Below are 23,553 nucleotides of genomic sequence, written 5' to 3'. Positions count from 1 at the left end.
CACCTAGTAAAAGTGAGATAATTGACTTCGTTCATAATGTTGACATTCGAATTCTAAATCAACATACAAAATTGTAATTAAAAAAATAAAAATAAAAAATTACATTTTTATTTGCCAAGGTATGGCGAGTGCCATACCTTGCCATACCAAAATGACGCCCCTGCATCAGGGTCCCCCATTTTCAATTCATCATACATAGCATCATATATCTATAGCTGTATATATCCCTTACTCACTCTTACAAGTTACTGCTGGCCAGTATGACTTACTACTATAGTGCCTTTATACCTTTATACCACTGTACATAACAATACTATAACACTGTACATACATCTGATCACTCAGTAGTACTCATTTATATATTTTATATCTAGTTTAATCATCTGTATATTGTATATTTCTATTGCACTTTACTGTTACATTTGTACTCTGGTTAGATGCCAAACTTATTTCCGTTGTACTGTACTTGTGCTGTATAACGACAATACAATCGAATGATCTAATCTAACACATTTTAATCTACTTTTTGAGTGTAGAGGCGCTTGGGACATTATGTTTCCCAATTTGCTACAATAACATGTTAACACTATGATCGCCGGGAACGAGTTTTCACGTCATTCCGAGCCATGCTCATTCTGCCGAAGACGCCGTAACTCGTCTTTGATGTCAATATTTAAAAAATCTGTCATCGAAATCATATTTCCTTTCCGGAGCCCTGAGACACACTGCTGATCTCCTCTCAACTCTGATTGGTCTAGGATGTAAGGAGGCGGGACATCCGGTTTTGAGGGAGGGACATCCGGTTTTCAAAATAAAAGTTTTTTATTTATTTTTTTTCAAAAAAAAAAGTCTTTCAAAATAAAAGATTCAATTTTTTTTTAGATTCAAACGTTTTTTTTATTTTCAGATTGTATGTATTCCATGGTTTTCACAATATGTATTTCTGTATTTCCAAACGTTTTCAGAATATATCTTCACAATTAAGTTTTACAAGGTTGAATACATTATGTGTATTCCAAAGTCTTAAGAATATATCTTCAGAATAAAATACAATGTGTGTTTTCTTCAGAAAGTGCATTTATTTCAAATGCTAAATGTAAAATACATTTAGTGTGTTTTCTTCAGAAAGTGCATTTATTTCAAATGGTGAGTGTATCTTCAGAAAGTGCATTTATTTCAAATGGTGAGTGTATCTTCAGAAAGTGCATTTATTTCAAATGGTGAGTGTATCTTAAGAAATACCCTCTCTCAAATGTCTCTCAGTAGACTGAATATTTCTCCCTCTGTCTAACTGCAGCTTCTCTGAAAATTCTGATAGTGACATCCCCCGTAGATGTCATAGGAGGCTGGTGAAAGACTACGGCCAATGAGATGACTCAAAACCATCTGCCAAAAGCAGATTTATGACTCTGCAACTTCCCGTTTCTGTAGACCACCAGTCCCCCCAAGGTGTGTGTATGTGTCTGTGTGTGTTTTTCTTAATGCCAGATGCCAAATGTCACAATCTTTAGATAAGTGTATTCCAAATTACAAATGTAATGTGTCTAATGTGTTTAAGCAAAAGTCTAAATAAATGTAAAATACATTTTTTGTATTCCAAATTACAAATGTATGTATGTATATTAGTTTCATGGATAAAGACATAATCTTTATACACTTGTGTTTAAGCAAAAAGAAAATTACAAATGTAATTTGTAAAATTAATGCAAAGGTCTAGGGTTTGAATATTTCGTTAATACAAGTGTTTTATATTATGCACATTAATTATTTTAGAGTTATTATTAAAAGAGTTGGGCTAAAAATATAAAGTACAGAAAAGATCTATGTGTGTCTGTGAGGTGTGTGTCTCTGATCGGGGGTGTGAACAGGGCTCTCTCTTAGGTGCTAAAACACAGCATGGGAGGCGTGAAGATTAGGGGACAACTCAATACACATTTACAGTCATCATTCAAATGGTTTATATCTTTTGTAACATGTACAAGTAATGTACAACATTATACTCATAGCATATTTTTGTTCACACAATGTTCACATGTTTTCACACATATTTTAAAAGATTTCCCATAAACAGGCATATGTCCTAATAAACTAACCTACACTATAACATACAACACTTTGATGAATATTGTTACACCGCTGACAGAGATGTATTATAATTATAATTTGGATAAAAACGTCAACTAATTGACTAAATGTAAAAGTAATACCAACTATTTGACAGTTTGGGTGGTGATTCTTATTTTCTTATTTCGTAAAACTAAAATTAAAAGGCTACAGATCATAGAAAAACTTATGTCTTGTTTACATCAGAGTCCCCCTTTTTTCAATACATCCAGACATTTAGGACATAGCAGATTTACAAATACAACACTGTTTGTGAAAACAGTCCTGAAAATATCTGTCCAAGCTGTTTTAACTGTTTCAACCATCTTTAATTAAGACTTATTTTGGATATAGATCACTTCAAGGCCTGAATGTCCATACACTGTAGCAATGGTAAGCATGCATTTTCAGGTCAACTTCCCTTACCAACATGCACATCTAACCCCTCTTTTAATGTCACAGTAACCTGAAATAGCACAGAGTGTGGGGAAAAGGCCTTATTCAAAATAAAAAAAACTTTGAAACTGTACCCATTCTGCAATCTGTTAATAAACTTTTCAATCAATCAATCAATATATGATTAGGTATAAAAGTTAAAGACATGATAGATTAGAGTTGGGGCGAAAATATAAAGTGCTGTAAATATCTGTCTTTTTGAGGATCTGGGTGTGAACAGGGGGGCTGTTAGGTGTCAAAACGCTGCAAGGAGGTGTGAAAGATTAGGGACCAAACAACCTCTGTATATTTGCTTGTAATACTCTGCATTTACTCTAAACAAAACTAATAAAGTCTGTATTACAGCTAACTCTTTAAGTTTCAATAGTTTGGATTTAATACATAATTCATTGGTATGTTCTCTTGAATCTACATTGTGAACTATTCTTACTGCTCTCTTCTGTAATATAAATAAGGGCTTTATGTTGCTTTCATACGTGTTACCCCACACTTCCACACAGTAACTCAAATATGGTAGGATGAGTGAACAATATAATATTAGCATAGAATTATAATCAAGCACATTCTTTGCCTTGTTCAAAACAAAACACTCTTGGCTACCTTATTTTTTATGTACATTATATGTGGCTTCCATGTCATTTTCTCATCCAACATAATCCTTGGATTCCTTTTGTCAATACATAATGCCACATTGTCCTTCTTTCGATTAGTAAATATCATACATTTCGTTTTTCCAAATTTAGGGATAGCTTATTGTTATTAAACCATATCTTAAGTTTACACATTTCATTTGTAATTTGGAATACAGAAATTTGTATCGACAGCAAATAAAACAAATTGCAATATGTTTGACACTTCACATATATCATTAATATATATAAAATAAAAAGTATGGGCCCCAGGACCGAACCTTGAGGGACAACACATTCAATATAGTTGGCTCCACCTCAAATGTAATGTTCAGAAAATGTGTATTTTTAGGTCTTTGCTGTTGCTGTCATTTTGACCATCTAGCTAAAAGAGGGGTCAATGATCGCAAATTAATACATGGTAAAAAGGTCTACCAATTGTCAGGCAAGAATGCACTTCTAATATGTTACACACTAGTAATACAGCCATAATATTTCCAAATAGTATTGTTCTAAACAGTGTATTACAAATACAGTGTATTTGTAGCTAATGTAGACAATAGGCAATTATATAATTGTCACCTGAAAACATATTGTTGTCTATTTTCAAGATAGCCACTTAACCAGTTAATCGCCACCCCTCTCACACCGCATGTTTGTAATTTAGAAATTAAAATGTGATGATCAATCGTATCAAATGCTTTTTTAAGTGTATTTCCTATTCCTATTGTGTAATTCCTTTCATCTACGGTTGTGGTTATTTCTTCATATATATTCATTAAGGCTAAGGCTGTTGATCGATTTGCCCTGAATCCATACCGACTCTCACTCAGAATCTAAGAATCTAAGAATCATGAATCAAGAATCTTGGAAAATTGTGAAAGCAAAGACACTGGCCTGTAGTTGGTAAAACTGTGTTTGTCCCCAGATTTAAATAGAGGAATAATAATTATTTGAAAAAATTAATAGAATTATCCCACAGGGATAAGGTTTATCTTATCTAAGTGTGCTACTGTTTAATAGTGTATAGGGACATAGTGTGTAATAGTGTAATATTGTCATAGGGTAGTCCTATAATAGTATGTAATAGTGTTATATAGTGTAATATTGTGCAAATGTGTAATAATGCAATAGTGTAATAGTGTGTAATAGTGTAATAGTTTAATACATTATTTTGTTTCCTCAAACAGACATGTTCATGTAACTTGCATCAATCCAGTTTTCAGTCACCTTTTCAGTCACCTTTCAGCCAACTGTGTTGAAGATTTGTAGCATGGTCCTAGGATAAACATAAATTATAGACATCTAAAATCATGAAACAGGTCGATTTTTAGTAGATTTAATCAATAGTCAGAAGGATAATGCTATTTTAGTCAAGGGTTGAGATATATCACCCCCATGACACATCCCTATTTTGTAAGACAAACAGTTTGATGTTGTAATTTCAGTGATTAGGCTCGCTTGCCTGTATAAATTTTTATCAATCTGCTTTTGGTGTATTTTTTAGGTGTTTGGTTATGTTTTTATCTGTCATTTTGATCAGGTCTAGCTAAAAGAGGGGATTTATGATCTCAAATGACTAAGGTTTACCAATTGTCATGCATGAATTTCAACTCTAACGTGTTACATAAGTAAAACAGACTATTTGCAAACAACATTGTTCTAAAACAGTGTATCTACTACAGTGTGTATTTATATTTTAGCTAAATGTAAAAAAACATGAGAACACAATCCTAGTGAATTCTGAATTTGATGTTTATTGGTTGAATAAACATAAATTATAAAACATCTAAAACCATGAAACTGACTGATGCACTTAAAACAGACATGTCAACATAGTTTTTTTTACCTGTTTGCATAATGATAAGGTATAAAAACAAAATGCTTCAATACAAATGTATTTTTTAGAAGTTTAGTAATATCAAGCCCCAAATGTATTTTCTTTAACCTGATCTAAGGTACATTATACAACTCATTTATGAATTACTTTGCAACGTCTAGTTTTTTAGCCCCCCAGCGTTTTATGCTCTCAATATTATGGATATGCATTAAATCCTACACACGATAGGAAATATTCAATCAACTCAAAGATGATGGTTCTAAGGTAAATAAAATGTAATTCAGTCAACATAGTTAGTGTATAGTATGGCTAACATGTATGAAAGTTGTTGATACAATATTATAATTCATAATTCAATTCAAAATAATTACCGGCGAGGTTGTTTGATTTTTGTCCCGATGATTGAAGGAAATTCATTTTTTAAGAACCATTTAACATGAAACATCTTAAAGATGTATTTTTATTCATTATAACCATGAAAATAATGCAATGTTAGGTTTTACCGTGATTTTAGTGTTCACAGATAGGAATGTATCATTCACATTCAATTATCCAAATGTACTCTGATTGAGTCAAATTTACTCTGTGAAATGTACTCTGCGAAATGTACTCTGCGAAAGTTCCCTGCAATATGCAGGGTTTTACATAGACTACTAGCAAAAACAATTCATATTGTTTCAGTGATGGCCTGGTTGATAGCTACATTGTCGACATGTCTTATTTTTTATTCTTATTTCATTGTATAGTGAATCCAGGGGTATAGTGGAGCGATTATATTTTGTTTTTATAATATTTTATAATATCAAAACATGTCTTATGTTCTTATATATCTACAAGTCTTATATAGAATGCTGTAAAAAGAGTCCTACTAATATATTTCACTTAAAAAACTTGTACAGAAAGATAAATTTCCGACCCCCGGAGCCCTGTCAGAGTGTATACAGGTTCTGTACAGTATACCATATGCAAATCCCATATGGTCTAGCGGTAATGATGCCCTGCTTTCATCAGGGAGACGCGGGTTCGACTCCTGCTATGGGAATAACACTTTTTTCTATACATAACAAATGTGTTGGTATGTTTTATTGTAACTGTTTGACTGTTTGACTGTTTTTAGTGCAACACTACTGTCACCGGCATTTAAGAAGGGTCTAGGGTTATCTCCTCAACACTAGGTTGGAGATGCATTTAAGTCCTATAGTTTTTTCCATACTTTTGCAAGGATATGTATGACTGTGTTGCATTAATTTATTTTTAAATTTGGTGGACTTTATGGTATTTATGGTTTATTTATGATTGTGATACTTCTTATTGAATTGTTTAAAGAATATGTGTTTAACCAGAGTATAGTAGGACCTTACAAATATGATTTGATCCCAACAACTGGTGACATTTCGAAGTCTTTAAGGGATCACATTCACATAGCTGAATATAGTTGCACAACTGGATAATATTTGTATTATTACTAGGATGAACTTAAAATCATTCAAAACAATTATTACATAGCAATTATTACAATGAAGCGTAGTTGTGTATATTATAAATGTTTTTTATTAAAGAATATTACAAATCATGCTGCAACCTTTTTTATCAATAATATAAGCGTGCATAACATCAATAATGTGATTAATATCTAAAGTTTCTAAACACTTATGATTTTTCAGCTTAAAAGCCGTAACATCCACTATTACGGTGTATAAACACAACAGGTGTGCTCTGTTAAAATGACCAATCATATGATCTAAAATAGTAACTAAGCCGTTTTCAGATAGAAGACTTTCATCCTCTGAGAGTGTCTCTATCATATATTGCCAATTATTTAACAAGCCTTTATCTCTCACCAGCTTCAACATATTTTCAAAAAGCCTTAAGCGCAGGCTATTGACATTCCCGGTTACAGTGTACAAGTGGGCATCGTTGACTTTATTAGCTATAGCATGCTTTAAAAGCAGTGCGATATCATAGTTTATAGAGGTTGTAATACAGCTGGTAGTCCTACTGAAGAAATTCCCCATTTCCTATGCTACGATCCTGGTACTTTAAACAACAGCTGATATAGGGTGTGTATTTCTGTATGGGGGTGGGGACGTAGCTGCGGACGGGTGTATATGACTCTATAGATGTGTAGGATAGAAACCTATATATTTAGAGAGTTACCTCTTAGAGAGACCCTAAAAAGAAAAATGGCGAGCAGTCTAGCTACATCTACTGTACGCACGTCAGCCCCAGTAGCGCATTTTAAGGCAGAGTTACTTGCACCATCCAAATTTGGTAGCGTGTTTTATAAAGAGATATGGCCCCTCAGGGATGGGGTACTCGGATTCTGTTATGATGTTAAATTTGAGAGAGTTGTCTTCTACAAGACCTCCTTGGAGAATTTCCAGGGTGTTGGAAGAAGATCTGAGATAGACCTATCGGAGACGGAATTTTGGAAAATGAAAAAAGATTCGTATGAGGCTATGGATGGATTAGTGGGTAGAACGCTTAAGGATGGGGAGATATTCACCCTGGTAATAAGCTCGATAGACTACGGGTATGTGTATTACGGGCGGATATCTATAAAAAGTACTCTGGCTTTTGGTGTAGAGACTAATCTAACCATCTTCTCAAGGTTCCTTAATACAAGTCATGAGTATATCCTTTTCTCAGTACCGGTACCGGCCTGGTTAGAATGTCTACGGACTTGCGGATTGGTTACTAACGAAGGGGTTAAGGTGAGGACAGACCTGGTTCATTTAAAAAGACGTCTATTCCCATACACCGAATCAGAGGAGATGGAGTGCGTTTGACCCTCATCGAAGGGGCGGAGGATGGGGTGTGTCAACCCTAAATCCTCCTTTAAAAAGACTTACAGTGCATTTGTAGTTTTAGATAGCAATCATGGCTTTGTATGTGGCACATGAGGCTGATCCTGCTAACTCTGCATTGGATACATTAGATTGCCTGTCTCCACTAAACACGCCTGACGATGTTGAGACACTACCCGCTGGCGGTTATAGATTCATGGACCCTCCTTCACAGCAACCAAACTTTGCTTGGTATGAGGCTGATCCTTCTAAGAATGGATTGGATACACTAGATAGCATGTCTCCACTATACGCTCCAGACGAGGAAGTTGAGACATTACCCGTACCCCTGTATGGTTCAACTAAAACTCCTTCATTGCAAAGCCTCCTAGACAGCTTTAGGACTAGATACAGCCCTCTTACAACGATTTGGGAGACTTCATCGCCGGATTCACCACCGTCAAACCCCGTCAGGTGTACAAATCCTAATAGCCCCTGGTACACGGGTCCTTGGGAGACTTCGTCGCCGGTTTCATCACCGCCAAACCCCGTCAGGCATATGGATGTCCCTCCTAATAGCCCCTGCTACACCCCTCCTAATAGCCCCTGCTACACCCCTCCTACATCAGAATCTGATGTATTCCATCCTGACCCCGAAGAAATACCTATCGTTGATGTAACCAACATAGCATCAGGACTGCCATCCCCAACCGGGGGTACGGTTAAGAGACTGTGTCCTACTAGAAGAAAAACCTTCCACTTCCCAATCAAAGTATCTACTCTTAAAGCCTTAGTGACAGCCGCGGAGCTGTCAGGACAATTGTACATCGATGGGTAACCGGGAATGTCAATAGCCTGCGCTTAAGGCTTTTTGAAAATATGTTGAAGCTGGTGAGAGATAAAGGCTTGTTAAATAATTGGCAATATATGATAGAGACACTCTCAGAGGATGAAAGTCTTCTATCTGAAAACGGCTTAGTTACTATTTTAGATCATATGATTGGTCATTTTAACAGAGCACACCTGTTGTGTTTATACACCGTAATAGTGGATGTTACGGCTTTTAAGCTGAAAAATCATAAGTGTTTAGAAACTTTAGATATTAATCACATTATTGATGTTATGCACGCTTATATTATTGATAAAAAAGGTTGCAGCATGATTTGTAATATTCTTTAATAAAAAACATTTATAATATACACAACTACGCTTCATTGTAATAATTGTTATGTAATAATTGTTTTGAATGATTTTAAGTTCATCCTAGTAATAATACAAATATTATCCAGTTGTGCAACTATATTCAGCTATGTGAATGTGATCCCTTAAAGACTTCGAAATGTCACCAGTTGTTGGGATCAAATCATATTTGTAAGGTCCTACTATACTCTGGTTAAACACATATTCTTTAAACAATTCAATAAGAAGTATCACAATCATAAATAAACCATAAATACCATAAAGTCCACCAAATTTAAAAATAAATTAATGCAACACAGTCATACATATCCTTGCAAAAGTATGGAAAAAACTATAGGACTTAAATGCATCTCCAACCTAGTGTTGAGGAGATAACCCTAGACCCTTCTTAAATGCCGGTGACAGTAGTGTTGCACTAAAAACAGTCAAACAGTCAAACAGTTACAATAAAACATACCAACACATTTGTTATGTATAGAAAAAAGTGTTATTCCCATAGCAGGAGTCGAACCCGCGTCTCCCTGATGAAAGCAGGGCATCATTACCGCTAGACCATATGGGATTTGCATATGGTATACTGTACAGAACCTGTATACACTCTGACAGGGCTCCGGGGGTCGGAAATGTATCTTTCTGTACAAGTTTTTTAAGTGAAATATATTAGTAGGACTCTTTTTACAGCATTCTATATAAGACTTGTAGATATATAAGAACATAAGACATGTTTTGATATTATAAAATATTATAAAAACAAAATATAATCGCTCCACTATACCCCTGGATTCACTATACAATGAAATAAGAATAAAAAATAAGACATGTCGACAATGTAGCTATCAACCAGGCCATCACTGAAACAATATGAATTGTTTTTGCTAGTAGTCTATGTAAAACCCTGCATATTGCAGGGAACTTTCGCAGAGTACATTTCGCAGAGTACATTTCACAGAGTAGATTTGACTCAATCAGAGTACATTTGGATAATTGAATGTGAATGATACATTCCTATCTGTGAACACTAAAATCACGGTAAAACCTAACATTGCATTATTTTCATGGTTATAATGAATAAAAATACATCTTTAAGATGTTTCATGTTAAATGGTTCTTAAAAAATGAATTTCCTTCAATCATCGGGACAAAAATCAAACAACCTCGCCGGTAATTATTTTGAATTGAATTATGAATTATAATATTGTATCAACAACTTTCATACATGTTAGCCATACTATACACTAACTATGTTGACTGAATTACATTTTATTTACCTTAGAACCATCATCTTTGAGTTGATTGAATATTTCCTATCGTGTGTAGGATTTAATGCATATCCATAATATTGAGAGCATAAAACGCTGGGGGGCTAAAAAACTAGACGTTGCAAAGTAATTCATAAATGAGTTGTATAATGTACCTTAGATCAGGTTAAAGAAAATACATTTGGGGCTTGATATTACTAAACTTCTAAAAAATACATTTGTATTGAAGCATTTTGTTTTTATACCTTATCATTATGCAAACAGGTAAAAAAAACTATGTTGACATGTCTGTTTTAAGTGCATCAGTCAGTTTCATGGTTTTAGATGTTTTATAATTTATGTTTATTCAACCAATAAACATCTAATTCAGAATTCACTAGGATTGTGTTCTCATGTTTTTTTACATTTAGCTAAAATATAAATACACACTGTAGTAGATACACTGTTTTAGAACAATGTTGTTTGCAAATAGTCTGTTTTACTTATGTAACACGTTAGAGTTGAAATTCATGCATGACAATTGGTAAACCTTAGTCATTTGAGATCATAAATCCCCTCTTTTAGCTAGACCTGATCAAAATGACAGATAAAAACATAACCAAACACCTAAAAAATACACCAAAAGCAGATTGATAAAAATTTATACAGGCAAGCGAGCCTAATCACTGAAATTACAACATCAAACTGTTTGTCTTACAAAATAGGGATGTGTCATGGGGGTGATATATCTCAACCCTTGACTAAAATAGCATTATCCTTCTGACTATTGATTAAATCTACTAAAAATCGACCTGTTTCATGATTTTAGATGTCTATAATTTATGTTTATCCTAGGACCATGCTACAAATCTTCAACACAGTTGGCTGAAAGGTGACTGAAAAGGTGACTGAAAACTGGATTGATGCAAGTTACATGAACATGTCTGTTTGAGGAAACAAAATAATGTATTAAACTATTACACTATTACACACTATTACACTATTGCATTATTACACATTTGCACAATATTACACTATATAACACTATTACATACTATTATAGGACTACCCTATGACAATATTACACTATTACACACTATGTCCCTATACACTATTAAACAGTAGCACACTTAGATAAGATAAACCTTATCCCTGTGGGATAATTCTATTAATTTTTTCAAATAATTATTATTCCTCTATTTAAATCTGGGGACAAACACAGTTTTACCAACTACAGGCCAGTGTCTTTGCTTTCACAATTTTCCAAGATTCTTGATTCATGATTCTTAGATTCTTAGATTCTGAGTGAGAGTCGGTATGGATTCAGGGCAAATCGATCAACAGCCTTAGCCTTAATGAATATATATGAAGAAATAACCACAACCGTAGATGAAAGGAATTACACAATAGGAATAGGAAATACACTTAAAAAAGCATTTGATACGATTGATCATCACATTTTAATTTCTAAATTACAAACATGCGGTGTGAGAGGGGTGGCGATTAACTGGTTAAGTGGCTATCTTGAAAATAGACAACAATATGTTTTCAGGTGACAATTATATAATTGCCTATTGTCTACATTAGCTACAAATACACTGTATTTGTAATACACTGTTTAGAACAATACTATTTGGAAATATTATGGCTGTATTACTAGTGTGTAACATATTAGAAGTGCATTCTTGCCTGACAATTGGTAGACCTTTTTACCATGTATTAATTTGCGATCATTGACCCCTCTTTTAGCTAGATGGTCAAAATGACAGCAACAGCAAAGACCTAAAAATACACATTTTTCTGAACATTACATTTGAGGTGGAGCCAACTATATTGAATGTGTTGTCCCTCAAGGTTCGGTCCTGGGGCCCATACTTTTTATTTTATATATATTAATGATATATGTGAAGTGTCAAACATATTGCAATTTGTTTTATTTGCTGTCGATACAAATTTCTGTATTCCAAATTACAAATGAAATGTGTAAACTTAAGATATGGTTTAATAACAATAAGCTATCCCTAAATTTGGAAAAACGAAATGTATGATATTTACTAATCGAAAGAAGGACAATGTGGCATTATGTATTGACAAAAGGAATCCAAGGATTATGTTGGATGAGAAAATGACATGGAAGCCACATATAATGTACATAAAAAATAAGGTAGCCAAGAGTGTTTTGTTTTGAACAAGGCAAAGAATGTGCTTGATTATAATTCTATGCGAATATTATATTGTTCACTCATCCTACCATATTTGAGTTACTGTGTGGAAGTGTGGGGTAACACGTATGAAAGCAACATAAAGCCCTTATTTATATTACAGAAGAGAGCAGTAAGAATAGTTCACAATGTAGATTCAAGAGAACATACCAATGAATTATGTATTAAATCCAAACTATTGAAACTTAAAGAGTTAGCTGTAATACAGACTTTATTAGTTTTGTTTAGAGTAAATGCAGAGTATTACAAGCAAATATACAGAGGTTGTTTGGTCCCTAATCTTTCACACCTCCTTGCAGCGTTTTGACACCTAACAGCCCCCCTGTTCACACCCAGATCCTCAAAAAGACAGATATTTACAGCACTTTATATTTTCGCCCCAACTCTAATCTATCATGTCTTTAACTTTTATACCTAATCATATATTGATTGATTGATTGAAAAGTTTATTAACAGATTGCAGAATGGGTACAGTTTCAAAGTTTTTTTATTTTGAATAAGGCCTTTTCCCCACACTCTGTGCTATTTCAGGTTACTGTGACATTAAAAGAGGGGTTAGATGTGCATGTTGGTAAGGGAAGTTGACCTGAAAATGCATGCTTACCATTGCTACAGTGTATGGACATTCAGGCCTTGAAGTGATCTATATCCAAAATAAGTCTTAATTAAAGATGGTTGAAACAGTTAAAACAGCTTGGACAGATATTTTCAGGACTGTTTTCACAAACAGTGTTGTATTTGTAAATCTGCTATGTCCTAAATGTCTGGATGTATTGAAAAAAGGGGGACTCTGATGTAAACAAGACATAAGTTTTTCTATGATCTGTAGCCTTTTAATTTTAGTTTTACGAAATAAGAAAATAAGAATCACCACCCAAACTGTCAAATAGTTGGTATTACTTTTACATTTAGTCAATTAGTTGACGTTTTTATCCAAATTATAATTATAATACATCTCTGTCAGCGGTGTAACAATATTCATCAAAGTGTTGTATGTTATAGTGTAGGTTAGTTTATTAGGACATATGCCTGTTTATGGGAAATCTTTTAAAATATGTGTGAAAACATGTGAACATTGTGTGAACAAAAATATGCTATGAGTATAATGTTGTACATTACTTGTACATGTTACAAAAGATATAAACCATTTGAATGATGACTGTAAATGTGTATTGAGTTGTCCCCTAATCTTCACGCCTCCCATGCTGTGTTTTAGCACCTAAGAGAGAGCCCTATTCACACCCCCGATCAGAGACACACACCTCACAGACACACATAGATCTTTTCTGTACTTTATATTTTTAGCCCAACTCTTTTAATAATAACTCTAAAATAATTAATGTGCATAATATAAAACACTCGTATTAACGAAATATTCAAACCCTAGACCCTTGCATGCTAATGTAATGGTGCACTTTTAATTTTACAAATTACATTTGTAATTTTCTTTTTGCTTAAACACAAGTGTATAAAGATTATGTCTTTATCCATGAAACTAATATACATACATACATTTGTAATTTGGAATACAAAAAATTTATTTTACATTTATTTAGACTTTTGCTTAAACACATTAGACACATTACATTTGTAATTTGGAATACACTTATCTAAAGATTGTGACATTTGGCATCTGGCATTAAGAAAAACACACACAGACACATACACACACCTTGGGGGGACTGGTGGTCTACAGAAACGGGAAGTTGCAGAGTCATAAATCTGCTTTTGGCAGATGGTTTTGAGTCATCTCATTGGCCGTAGTCTTTCACCAGCCTCCTATGACATCTACGGGGGATGTCACTATCAGAATTTTCAGAGAAGCTGCAGTTAGACAGAGGGAGAAATATTCAGTCTACTGAGAGACATTTGAGAGAGGGTATTTCTTAAGATACACTCACCATTTGAAATAAATGCACTTTCTGAAGATACACTCACCATTTGAAATAAATGCACTTTCTGAAGATACACTCACCATTTGAAATAAATGCACTTTCTGAAGAAAACACACTAAATGTATTTTACATTTAGCATTTGAAATAAATGCACTTTCTGAAGAAAACACACATTGTATTTTATTCTGAAGATATATTCTTAAGACTTTGGAATACACATAATGTATTCAACCTTGTAAAACTTAATTGTGAAGATATATTCTGAAAACGTTTGGAAATACAGAAATACATATTGTGAAAACCATGGAATACATACAATCTGAAAATAAAAAAAACTTTTGAATCTAAAAAAAAATTGAATCTTTTATTTTGAAAGACTTTTTTTTTTGAAAAAAAATAAATAAAAAACTTTTATTTTGAAAACCGGATGTCCCTCCCTCAAAACCGGATGTCCCGCCTCCTTACATCCTAGACCAATCAGAGAAGCCCTAGGGGGTCATAAATCATCTCAAAATAACCTACCCTAAGTCCCGCCCCCTTAAACCTCTCGACCAATCAGAACGCTACAAAAACACGCCAAAAAAGGGGCGTGGCTACAATCAATCAAACTTTCCATATATGGTCTGACACTTGGTGTATCCCACTTCTCTCTCTCTGATATGTAGTAACTTCTAGAAGCACGTCCAGTTGAAACTTTTTATCTCGCACAGATTCCTACCAAACTGTATTTGATCATCAATATAATGCATTTAGGGCTATAAATCACGTTCTGAAGAAAGCTGCAGAAAACGATAAAAACATACTTATACTTTAGACCATATTTTAGTATGAATATGTGAATGAAAAAGTTTAACGTTGCTACACCCTGAACAATACATATAGGACATTGAATGGGCCATAATAATGGCAATGTAGCAATAGAATTAAAAAAGTTATAGCCCTGCAAAGAAGGGGAACTTCTCCATAGACAAATAGAGCTGGCGAGGGATGGTAAATTATGAATTTAACCCATGGCGATTAAAGTGTTAATAACGTCCCCTTTTGCATGGCCCGATCCTCTGCTTGACTGTTCCAGTTCGTCAACCACCACCAATTATCTGTGAGAAATGCTGCTTGCCAAAGAATATAAGACAACTTAGCAGTCTTGATAAGTTTTGCTTTGTAAGAGTAACGTTAGTCACCCCGGTCACAGCCTCTTCAGCCCTGAAGGCTGAGGATCCCAAAGGCTATGAAAGCTCGTCACAGACTGAGCTTCTTCCCATCAGCCGCCAGGCTGATCAATGCCTCAGCCCCCCCCTTACAGTCATATATATATATATATATATATATATATATGTATTTAATTGATTAATCCCCCACTGCACTGTTTTTTGTCCTGTGTCTGTGTTGGTGTTTGTCGTTTACTGTGAAAAAAGAAAGGAAAAAACGCATACACTGTAACGCTGCAACAATTACCAATGTGTTTACACAAATGGCTTAATAAAGGAATCTGAATCTGAATCTGAATCTGAGTATGCAGCCTATTTTTATGGAATTTCTCATCTGTTTTTGTGCTTCCACAGGGGTTGGACACTCTTCAAAACCTGAAAGAACTGAATCTTGCTGACAACAATATTGAAGAGATAGGTAGGCTTGATGATCTTCTATGTTTTGTCCCATTTTTTGAGCTGTTTTACAAAATACATAATCAAATAATTTGTTATACTCTTTCAAAGGATCTAGCCTTGACTCTAATGTCAACCTCCAAAAACTTAATCTTTCTGGGAACAAAATCAGCTCCTTTAAGGTAAGAGGAACCTTTTCTATCTTTAATAGAAAAGTGGATACCGTAATACTGTGAATAATGTATACTCAGTAGATAGTAAATTATAACACTACCGTATGCATACTGCACCTTATGTGACACTGTGAATAATGTGAATATTTCTTCAGCTAGTCAGATAGTAAATTATATTGACCATATTGACCAAATTGTTTACACTGCCTGTGTTGTTTTTACTACCTGTACACTGTGTTGTTTTACTACCTGTACCCCCCCCCCTCCCCCCCATGCTGCTATGATGCCTGAATTTCCCCAAGGGGATCAATAAAGGAATATCTTATCTTATCTTAATATTTTACTTCTTATTTCCACATCGTTTTTGAAAATGTTTTTTTTCAAAGCACACAAACTTAGTAGAACAGACCAGAGTTGGTGAACAATGTTGAGCTGCTTTACACAGTCAATCAAGTAGATAACACAAAACCAATAGGGGAGAAAGAAAAGCACAAAAAAAATACAGATGATAGATGCAACACAAAAAGACAAGACAAGTAGGCAAAGTGCCCATGTACCTACAGACAAACTCAGAGTCCGCACTGCATAAATGTGTCACACCTTCCACCCTAGTCGCAGAAATGAACAGGTTAGGGTAACCCTAACCCCCTAACCCTAACCCTAACCTTAACCCTAACCCTAATTTTAAAAATGGTTAAAATCCTGAAAATGAATAAATATTCGATATGTATGGTGAGGACTGAAGTTAATAATGATATTCATGAAAAAAATTTGGAACAATACATGAAAAAGATATGTTTTACTGAGATCGCAGTTTTCGGCAAAGGGCTAAAGGTGTGATTTTTTTTAAAGGTTGACTCAAGGGTTAATATGTTAAAAAATTTATCACCCAGATTATAATTCTCATCCAGGGAATGTATATACATTTAATCTATTCAACAAGGAAATGTTTTAATATATATATATCCAGTACAATTGTGATTGGTAACCTGCTTCAGTCGTTTGTTATATTGTCATAGACGTCTTGCATATCTGAGTTTTAAACTAGGCTCGCTGATCTATATAGCTTTGCAACTGGATAGCTTTCTAATGAATGCACAGAGAATAAATGGGTATCTATCTTCTTGTCTGACTCTGGAAAAGACATTTCCCATAATGTTGCCATGTTCCTTTAAAGACCCCCCCTCCCCCAACAAACTAACCTGTCTGCCCCTGTGGTGAATGTAACAGGAGCTGACTCGTCTCAGCCACTTGCCCCGTCTGAGAGAGCTGGGACTGAACAACCGGGAGTCTACGTCCAACCCTGTGTGTATCCTCTTTAACTACGCCACCCACGTGCTTTACCACATGCCAGGCCTCCAGAGGCTCGACACCTATGATGTCACGAGCAAGCAAGTGAAGGATGCAGCTGAGGTAAAAGCCAGTGGGCACTAGGGCCAACTTGATGTCATTGGGGGCTCTAGTAGCCAGATGCCTTCAGTCCCTAAAGGAATGCTGTTTTCTGGTCGCTGCACAACAGCTTACACAACACAGTGGAGTTATCGCAACAACTTAGTTTTCCTAATCTTCGGCGAGGCTGATCTATGTCAATTCTATATTGTGTATGTGCCTACGATGTACGTTAGACCTGCCACATTTACATACAGCAGATGTTTTTTCTTCTGCTCTTCCCTCCCAGTCCACGGTGATGAAGAAGATGATGTATTATAACATGCGTGTTTGTACGGCTCAGAGGAACCTGGCAGAGACGCAGGCTAGTCTGCTGGAGCAAAAGAGGACCCTATTACAGTTACCTGAGGAGCGGATCAGGACACTCAACTTTGCCATAAAAAATGTACGCACAGATACTAGACAATTTGTTGCTTTAATATGACTACAGCTTTGTAAATCTTTAAAGGGTTTAAAGAAAATCTTTAAAGAATTCCACTCTGGACTATTCATGGCATAGGTTGCTTTACTACAGAGTAAAATGAGCCCACAGCCAGCTCTGTACATTTTGTCAGGCCAGAGATATTAGCCCTAAACTACTGCACATGCTCCAGCTTCCGGCTTTACAAAGAACTACACTGAGGTGAAAAAGGGCGGGCGTCAAACAATGCCAGTCGAAGGTTGCCTCTCCTGGGGGCGTCTGGGCAAGGCCAGATTAAGAATTCAGAGGCCTCTGGGCCAGACTCTTGTGGAGGCCCCCACACACACATACACGTGCACGCACGCACAGTGGCATTTTTATATGTAAAACATTGGTGGGGCAGCCACTAACCAAGGTTACATACCAGGCAAACTACAGTAATCAAAATGACAGTAATCGTTGTTCGCAAATTTCGCACCACATATCAGGCATAGGCTACAGGTAAGCCTGCATTGTTAGTCGTGAAAGCAAATGAATCTGTCCACGCTGAATTAAACCCTCTATTTTCCTCAGACTTTACTTTTTTTGGATTTATCCATGGTTAGCTTACTGGGGGGTCGGAAACTCAAGATTAGCCACTTGCAGACGGCAGGGAGAGGCACGGGGTGTGACGTACTGTATATTTTAGTTGATGAAATATTTTTGTTGACTAAATATTTTAGTTGATGAAATATTTTTTCATTTCAGTGTCACAGTATGACATCGATCTCCAAAATGATAAAAAAAAAAAAAAAAAAAAGGAATTTTTATTTTTATTTTTTATTTTTTTTGGAGGCCCCTCGTCACTAGAGGCCCACGGGCCGCGTCCCAAACGGCCCGGTCGTTAATCCGGCCCTGCGTCTGGGTAGTGTAGAGGTCTAAGCACCCGCTTAATCAGTCGACCCTACGAACAGTGTTCGTGGGTGGGAAGGGGTATAAGCCCTGGTCGTTGCAACAGCGACTCCTACTGGTGGGTCGGGGCGCCTGTTCAGCAGGGAGGGGATCTGGGGGAGATAGCATGGACCTCAGCTCAGTGTTACGCTCTACCAGTAAAACTCCTAGCTGTCAGGTGAAAACGCCCTCCTCAAACCGGCAGTAGGGCAGCATAGCGCAATAACCAGGGGGGTTTGGTATACCGACTAAATTGGGGGATGGGAGAAAAGGCGAAAAAGCTCCACTTTGGTAACACTTTATAATAACACTCAGTTATAAGACCTTTATAAAGTATTTGTAGATAATGAACTAATCATGAACAAACCATTTATATACATTCGTAAATTATTATTAAATCATTTATAACTATATTTGTATAACATTTACAAATTAGTTCTACATTATATATAACTCATTATCAACATTGTTTGTACTTGATTTGTTCATCATTAAATAATGTTGTTTAATGTGTAGTAACACATTTGTAGATGCTTTGAAAAATGGATATGAAAAAACGACTATACTGTACCTCCATTTATTTGTTCATGTTCAACAAATGATTTGTAAAACATTCATAAAACATCTATAAATCATTTGCAGATGCTATTGTGTGCCCTAATCTCAAGTGAAGACTATATTCATCATTAACAAATGTCTAATACAGGGCGGCTGGGTGGTGCAGCGGACATTGCGCTCGTCACCAACGCAAGAGACACCGGGTTCGAATCCGGCTGTTGGCGTTGCCTCCGGCTTGGGCCGGCCGTCATACTAACTCAATTGGCAGAGTTAGCGGGTGGTAGTCTGGTCGTTGTGAACAGCGACTCCTACTGGTCGGTTGGGGTGCCTGCACAGCAAAGTCAGGAAAATGGCGGGGGCAGTGTGAGCCTCCTACACGTTACTCCTCGCCAAATGAGAGTCCGCGCTGGCAGGTGGGGGGCATATGCGAGCAACGATCAGGACAGGGGAGGGAGAATTGGCACGAGAGGTAAATTGGGATGGGGAGAAAAATCACAGAAAAAGGAGGAGAAAAAAGTAGAAAAAAAAAAGAAAAATGTCTAATACAGTTAATTATTTGTTGACTTTTTCATCACCTGTTGTTGACAGCTTTCGGATCCACCCTTCTTTGTGACTTCAAACAGTGACAGAATTAGGACTATAGATAAATGCAATTTTATAAAATACATGTGCAGTGCACACATAGTAACATATAGTGTAACCTGGGGGACACTAGGACCCAGGAGTACCCTGGCCAGGTATTGCTAGAGTATGTAGAGGGAGTCTCACGTGAGTGAGACTTCACGTTTGTTCCCGTCTGTTTGAATGGAAGCTACATACACGTTATACATTAGCAGAGCCAATGAATTTGTGCTGCCCCACGCTTTTAAGGTATGAGCAGGCTAAACACCTTTTTTGTTGGTAAATCTATTCCATAATTTCCGACCTACAACTTAATCGTCCTATATTTTGTGTAGACGTACTTGATGTGGTTGGACCTTTCCTCATTCCTGTGAAAGCAGTTGCTGGCTGGCTAATGTGCGCTCAGTATATGTATGTAGTATGTGGGCAATAATTATTTGTATTTTCAGGCTGTATAGGCGCCGATACAGCCTGAAAATACAAATAATTATTACCCTCATGTCATCATCACATACCACAATATACTGAGCACACATTAGGAACAAACACATAATTCAAATGTAACGTTAGTGCCCACCACATCAAGTACGTCTACACAAAATATAGGAGTTGTAGGTCTGACATTATGGAAATGGAATAGATTTACCAACGAAAAAGGTGTTTAGCCTGCTCATACCTTAAAAGCGTGGGGCAGCACAAATTGCTAATGTATAACGTGTATGTAGCTTCCATTCAAACAGACGGGAACAAACATGAAGTCAAGTCTCATTCACGTGAGACTCCCTCTACATACTCTGGCAATACCTGGTCAGGGTACTCCTGGGTCCTAGTGTCCCCCAAATGTTACACCATATGTTATGTGTGCACATGTATTTTATATGTTAATAAAATTGCATTTATTCCTAATAGTCCTAATTCTGTCACTGTTTGATGTCACAAAGAAGGGTGGATCCGAAAGCTGTCAACAACATTTGTAACATGATGAAAAAGTCAACAAATAATTAACTGTATTAGACATTTGTTAATGATGAATAGTCTTCACTTTAGATTAGGGCACGCAATAGCATCTGCAAATGATTTATAGATGTTTTATGAATGTCTTAACAAATCATTTGTTAAACATGAAAAGACAAGTCTGGTAATTGCTTTGTGTGTATTCATAAATGTCCACAAATAATAAACTATTAGACATTTGTTAATGATGAATAGTCTTCACTTTAGATTAGGGCACACAATAACATCTGCAAATTATTTATAGATCTTTTAAGAATGTTTTACAAATAATTTGTTGAACATGAACAAATAAATGGAGGTACAGTATACTCGTTTTTTCATATCCATTTTTCAAAGCATCTACAAATGAGTTACTACACATTAAACAACATTATTTAATGATGAACAAATCAAGTACAAACAATGTTGATAATGAGTTATAAATAATGTAGAACTAATTTGTAAATGTTATACAAATATAGTTATAAATGATTTAATAATAATCTACGAATGTATATAAATGTTTTGTTCATGATTAGTTCATTATCGACAAATACTTTATAAAGGTCTTATAACTGAGTGTTATTATAAAGTGTTACCAAAACGGTAACTCTGTTACTCGTTTTGGATCTTCCTTAACTCATTGTAAATCAGAATATATGTCTGTTTTACTCCAGTGTTACAAACTTTACCAATGTAAACAAACCTTTCACTGCCACAAAATACAGTAAATACAATTAAAAACACATTAATTACCTGTTACCTAGTGTTAGTCTTTCTACCAAGAGCTCAATCAGTTAAAGAATGAAAACTTGTCTCCATTGCTACTTGTTTTTTGGCGACGGGCGCCACCCATTCCTTTACAATTGAATCATTGAATCATTTGAATAAAAATTATTGGGCCTTTAAGGATCAAATTTAGTTGCAGTCTCACTTCAAAAGCTTATTTTACACAACTAAGATCTGTGTTGTATAATTCGGTGTCAATTCCCCAGCTGGAGTGTGAGTTCTCGGAGGCGCAGCAGGCCAGTGGCAGGGAGTCCGCTTGTACCTGGGAGGACGGGACACCCTGTCTGGCTGAGAGTCCAGAGGATAGAAGTGGCGCCCACATGGACATCAGCCGAGGTCCTCCCAGCTCGGACCACAAGATCCTCAGAAAACTGGAGGCGCTGAGACTGAGGCTGAAACACTGGAACAGGAGACTAGAGGAGTGAGTTCACGTTAAGGAGATGTGGGAACTATAAATATCATGATAATCACATGGGATTTCTTTTTTCATATTGATTGTATGCCATGATTTCTGCTTTTGGTTGAAAATCATCACATGTTAAATAATCCAGTTGATATTCATCATATTGGACTGGATCGTAAGGGTGTGATTTCAAACTGAGTCTGTACGTTTCTTCCGTTGAAATATTTTCAGAAATTATATGGTGAGAAATGTCACTTAATTTCTACTTTCTATTATTGATTTAGACAACAGAATTGTATATCACGGCGACTGAGTGGCGCAGTGGGCAAGGTGCTCGCCACTAACGCAGGATACGCTGGGTTCTCGCCGTTGCTACCGGCTTGGCCGGCCGTCATACTAACACAATTGGCAAGTGTTAGAGGGTGGGAAAGCCGGTGGGTGAGGATTGGACGTTGTGGACAGCGACTCCTACAGGTCGGTTGGGTGACGCCGGTGCGGCGGAAACAGGAAGTATCGGGGGCAGCGTGAGCCTCCCACGCGTTACTCCTCGCCACTGAGAGTTCGAGCTGCTGCGGTGAAAAGATGCGACAGGCTGCCTCCTCGTGTACCGGAGGGGACACATGCAAGGCTTCTATCCTCACTACAGCCGACCAGTGGGAGGCATAGTCTAGCAACGTTCAAGACGGGGGGAGGGAAGAATTGGAAATACGAAGTTGGGATGGGAGAAAAATAGAAAATGGGGAGAAAAAGTAGATTAAAAAAAAAAATTGTGTATCACAATTCATGATATACTGTATATTCTTAGCTGTGACCAAGCAGCTAATATAAGTCACTCTGTCTGCTGGTCCGCCTGTCCCCATACAAAAAAGAAAGTTTCCATAACATAGTACATATCTTTTGTCCTTTATTTGAACAGGTCTCATTGAGATTGAGATGTCTTTTTCAAGACTTGAACACAATGGCCAAACGAGTGCAGTTCAAACATAGATCACCATACAGTAGTCGAACAACAAGTTCAACAAGTTCAACACTTTAGACTTCTAACGGAATGAAATGTTCTAATTTCAAGGTTTTCTGCTATTCATTCTATAAAACCAGTTTTACCAAACTTAGTGTGTGTGGTGTCTCTAAAGCTAAGTAATCCTGTGACGTAGTACCATATTTAAAAGCAATCAAGGAGCAGAGATAATAGGGACGTTTCATAAGCAGAGCTTTATAGATAAATTCAATGCATACTTTCTATTAGTTAAAGAAGGCCATCCCA

General features: G+C 36.1%; 1 protein-coding gene across 1 annotated transcript in view; it reads left to right on the top strand.

Moving 5' to 3' along the window:
* LOC311238006 (leucine-rich repeat-containing protein 9-like) overlaps positions 1 to 23,553 on the top strand; it is a gene marked incomplete at both ends in the record, with an annotated part of 129,840 nt that overhangs the window by 28,636 nt on the left and 77,651 nt on the right. Inside the window, 5 exon segments of the mRNA XM_084325974.1 lie at positions 15,932 to 15,995; positions 16,085 to 16,155; positions 17,377 to 17,559; positions 17,825 to 17,980; positions 22,093 to 22,307. Coding sequence (XP_084182100.1) covers positions 15,932 to 15,995; positions 16,085 to 16,155; positions 17,377 to 17,559; positions 17,825 to 17,980; positions 22,093 to 22,307 — 689 coding nt within the window.

The sequence above is a fragment of the Notolepis coatsorum genome (genome assembly GCF_963971535.1).
Source record: "Notolepis coatsorum genome assembly, chromosome: 12".
Classification (NCBI taxonomy): Eukaryota; Metazoa; Chordata; class Actinopteri; order Aulopiformes; family Paralepididae; genus Notolepis; species Notolepis coatsorum.
This window is presented reverse-complemented; position numbering and strand designations above follow the sequence as displayed.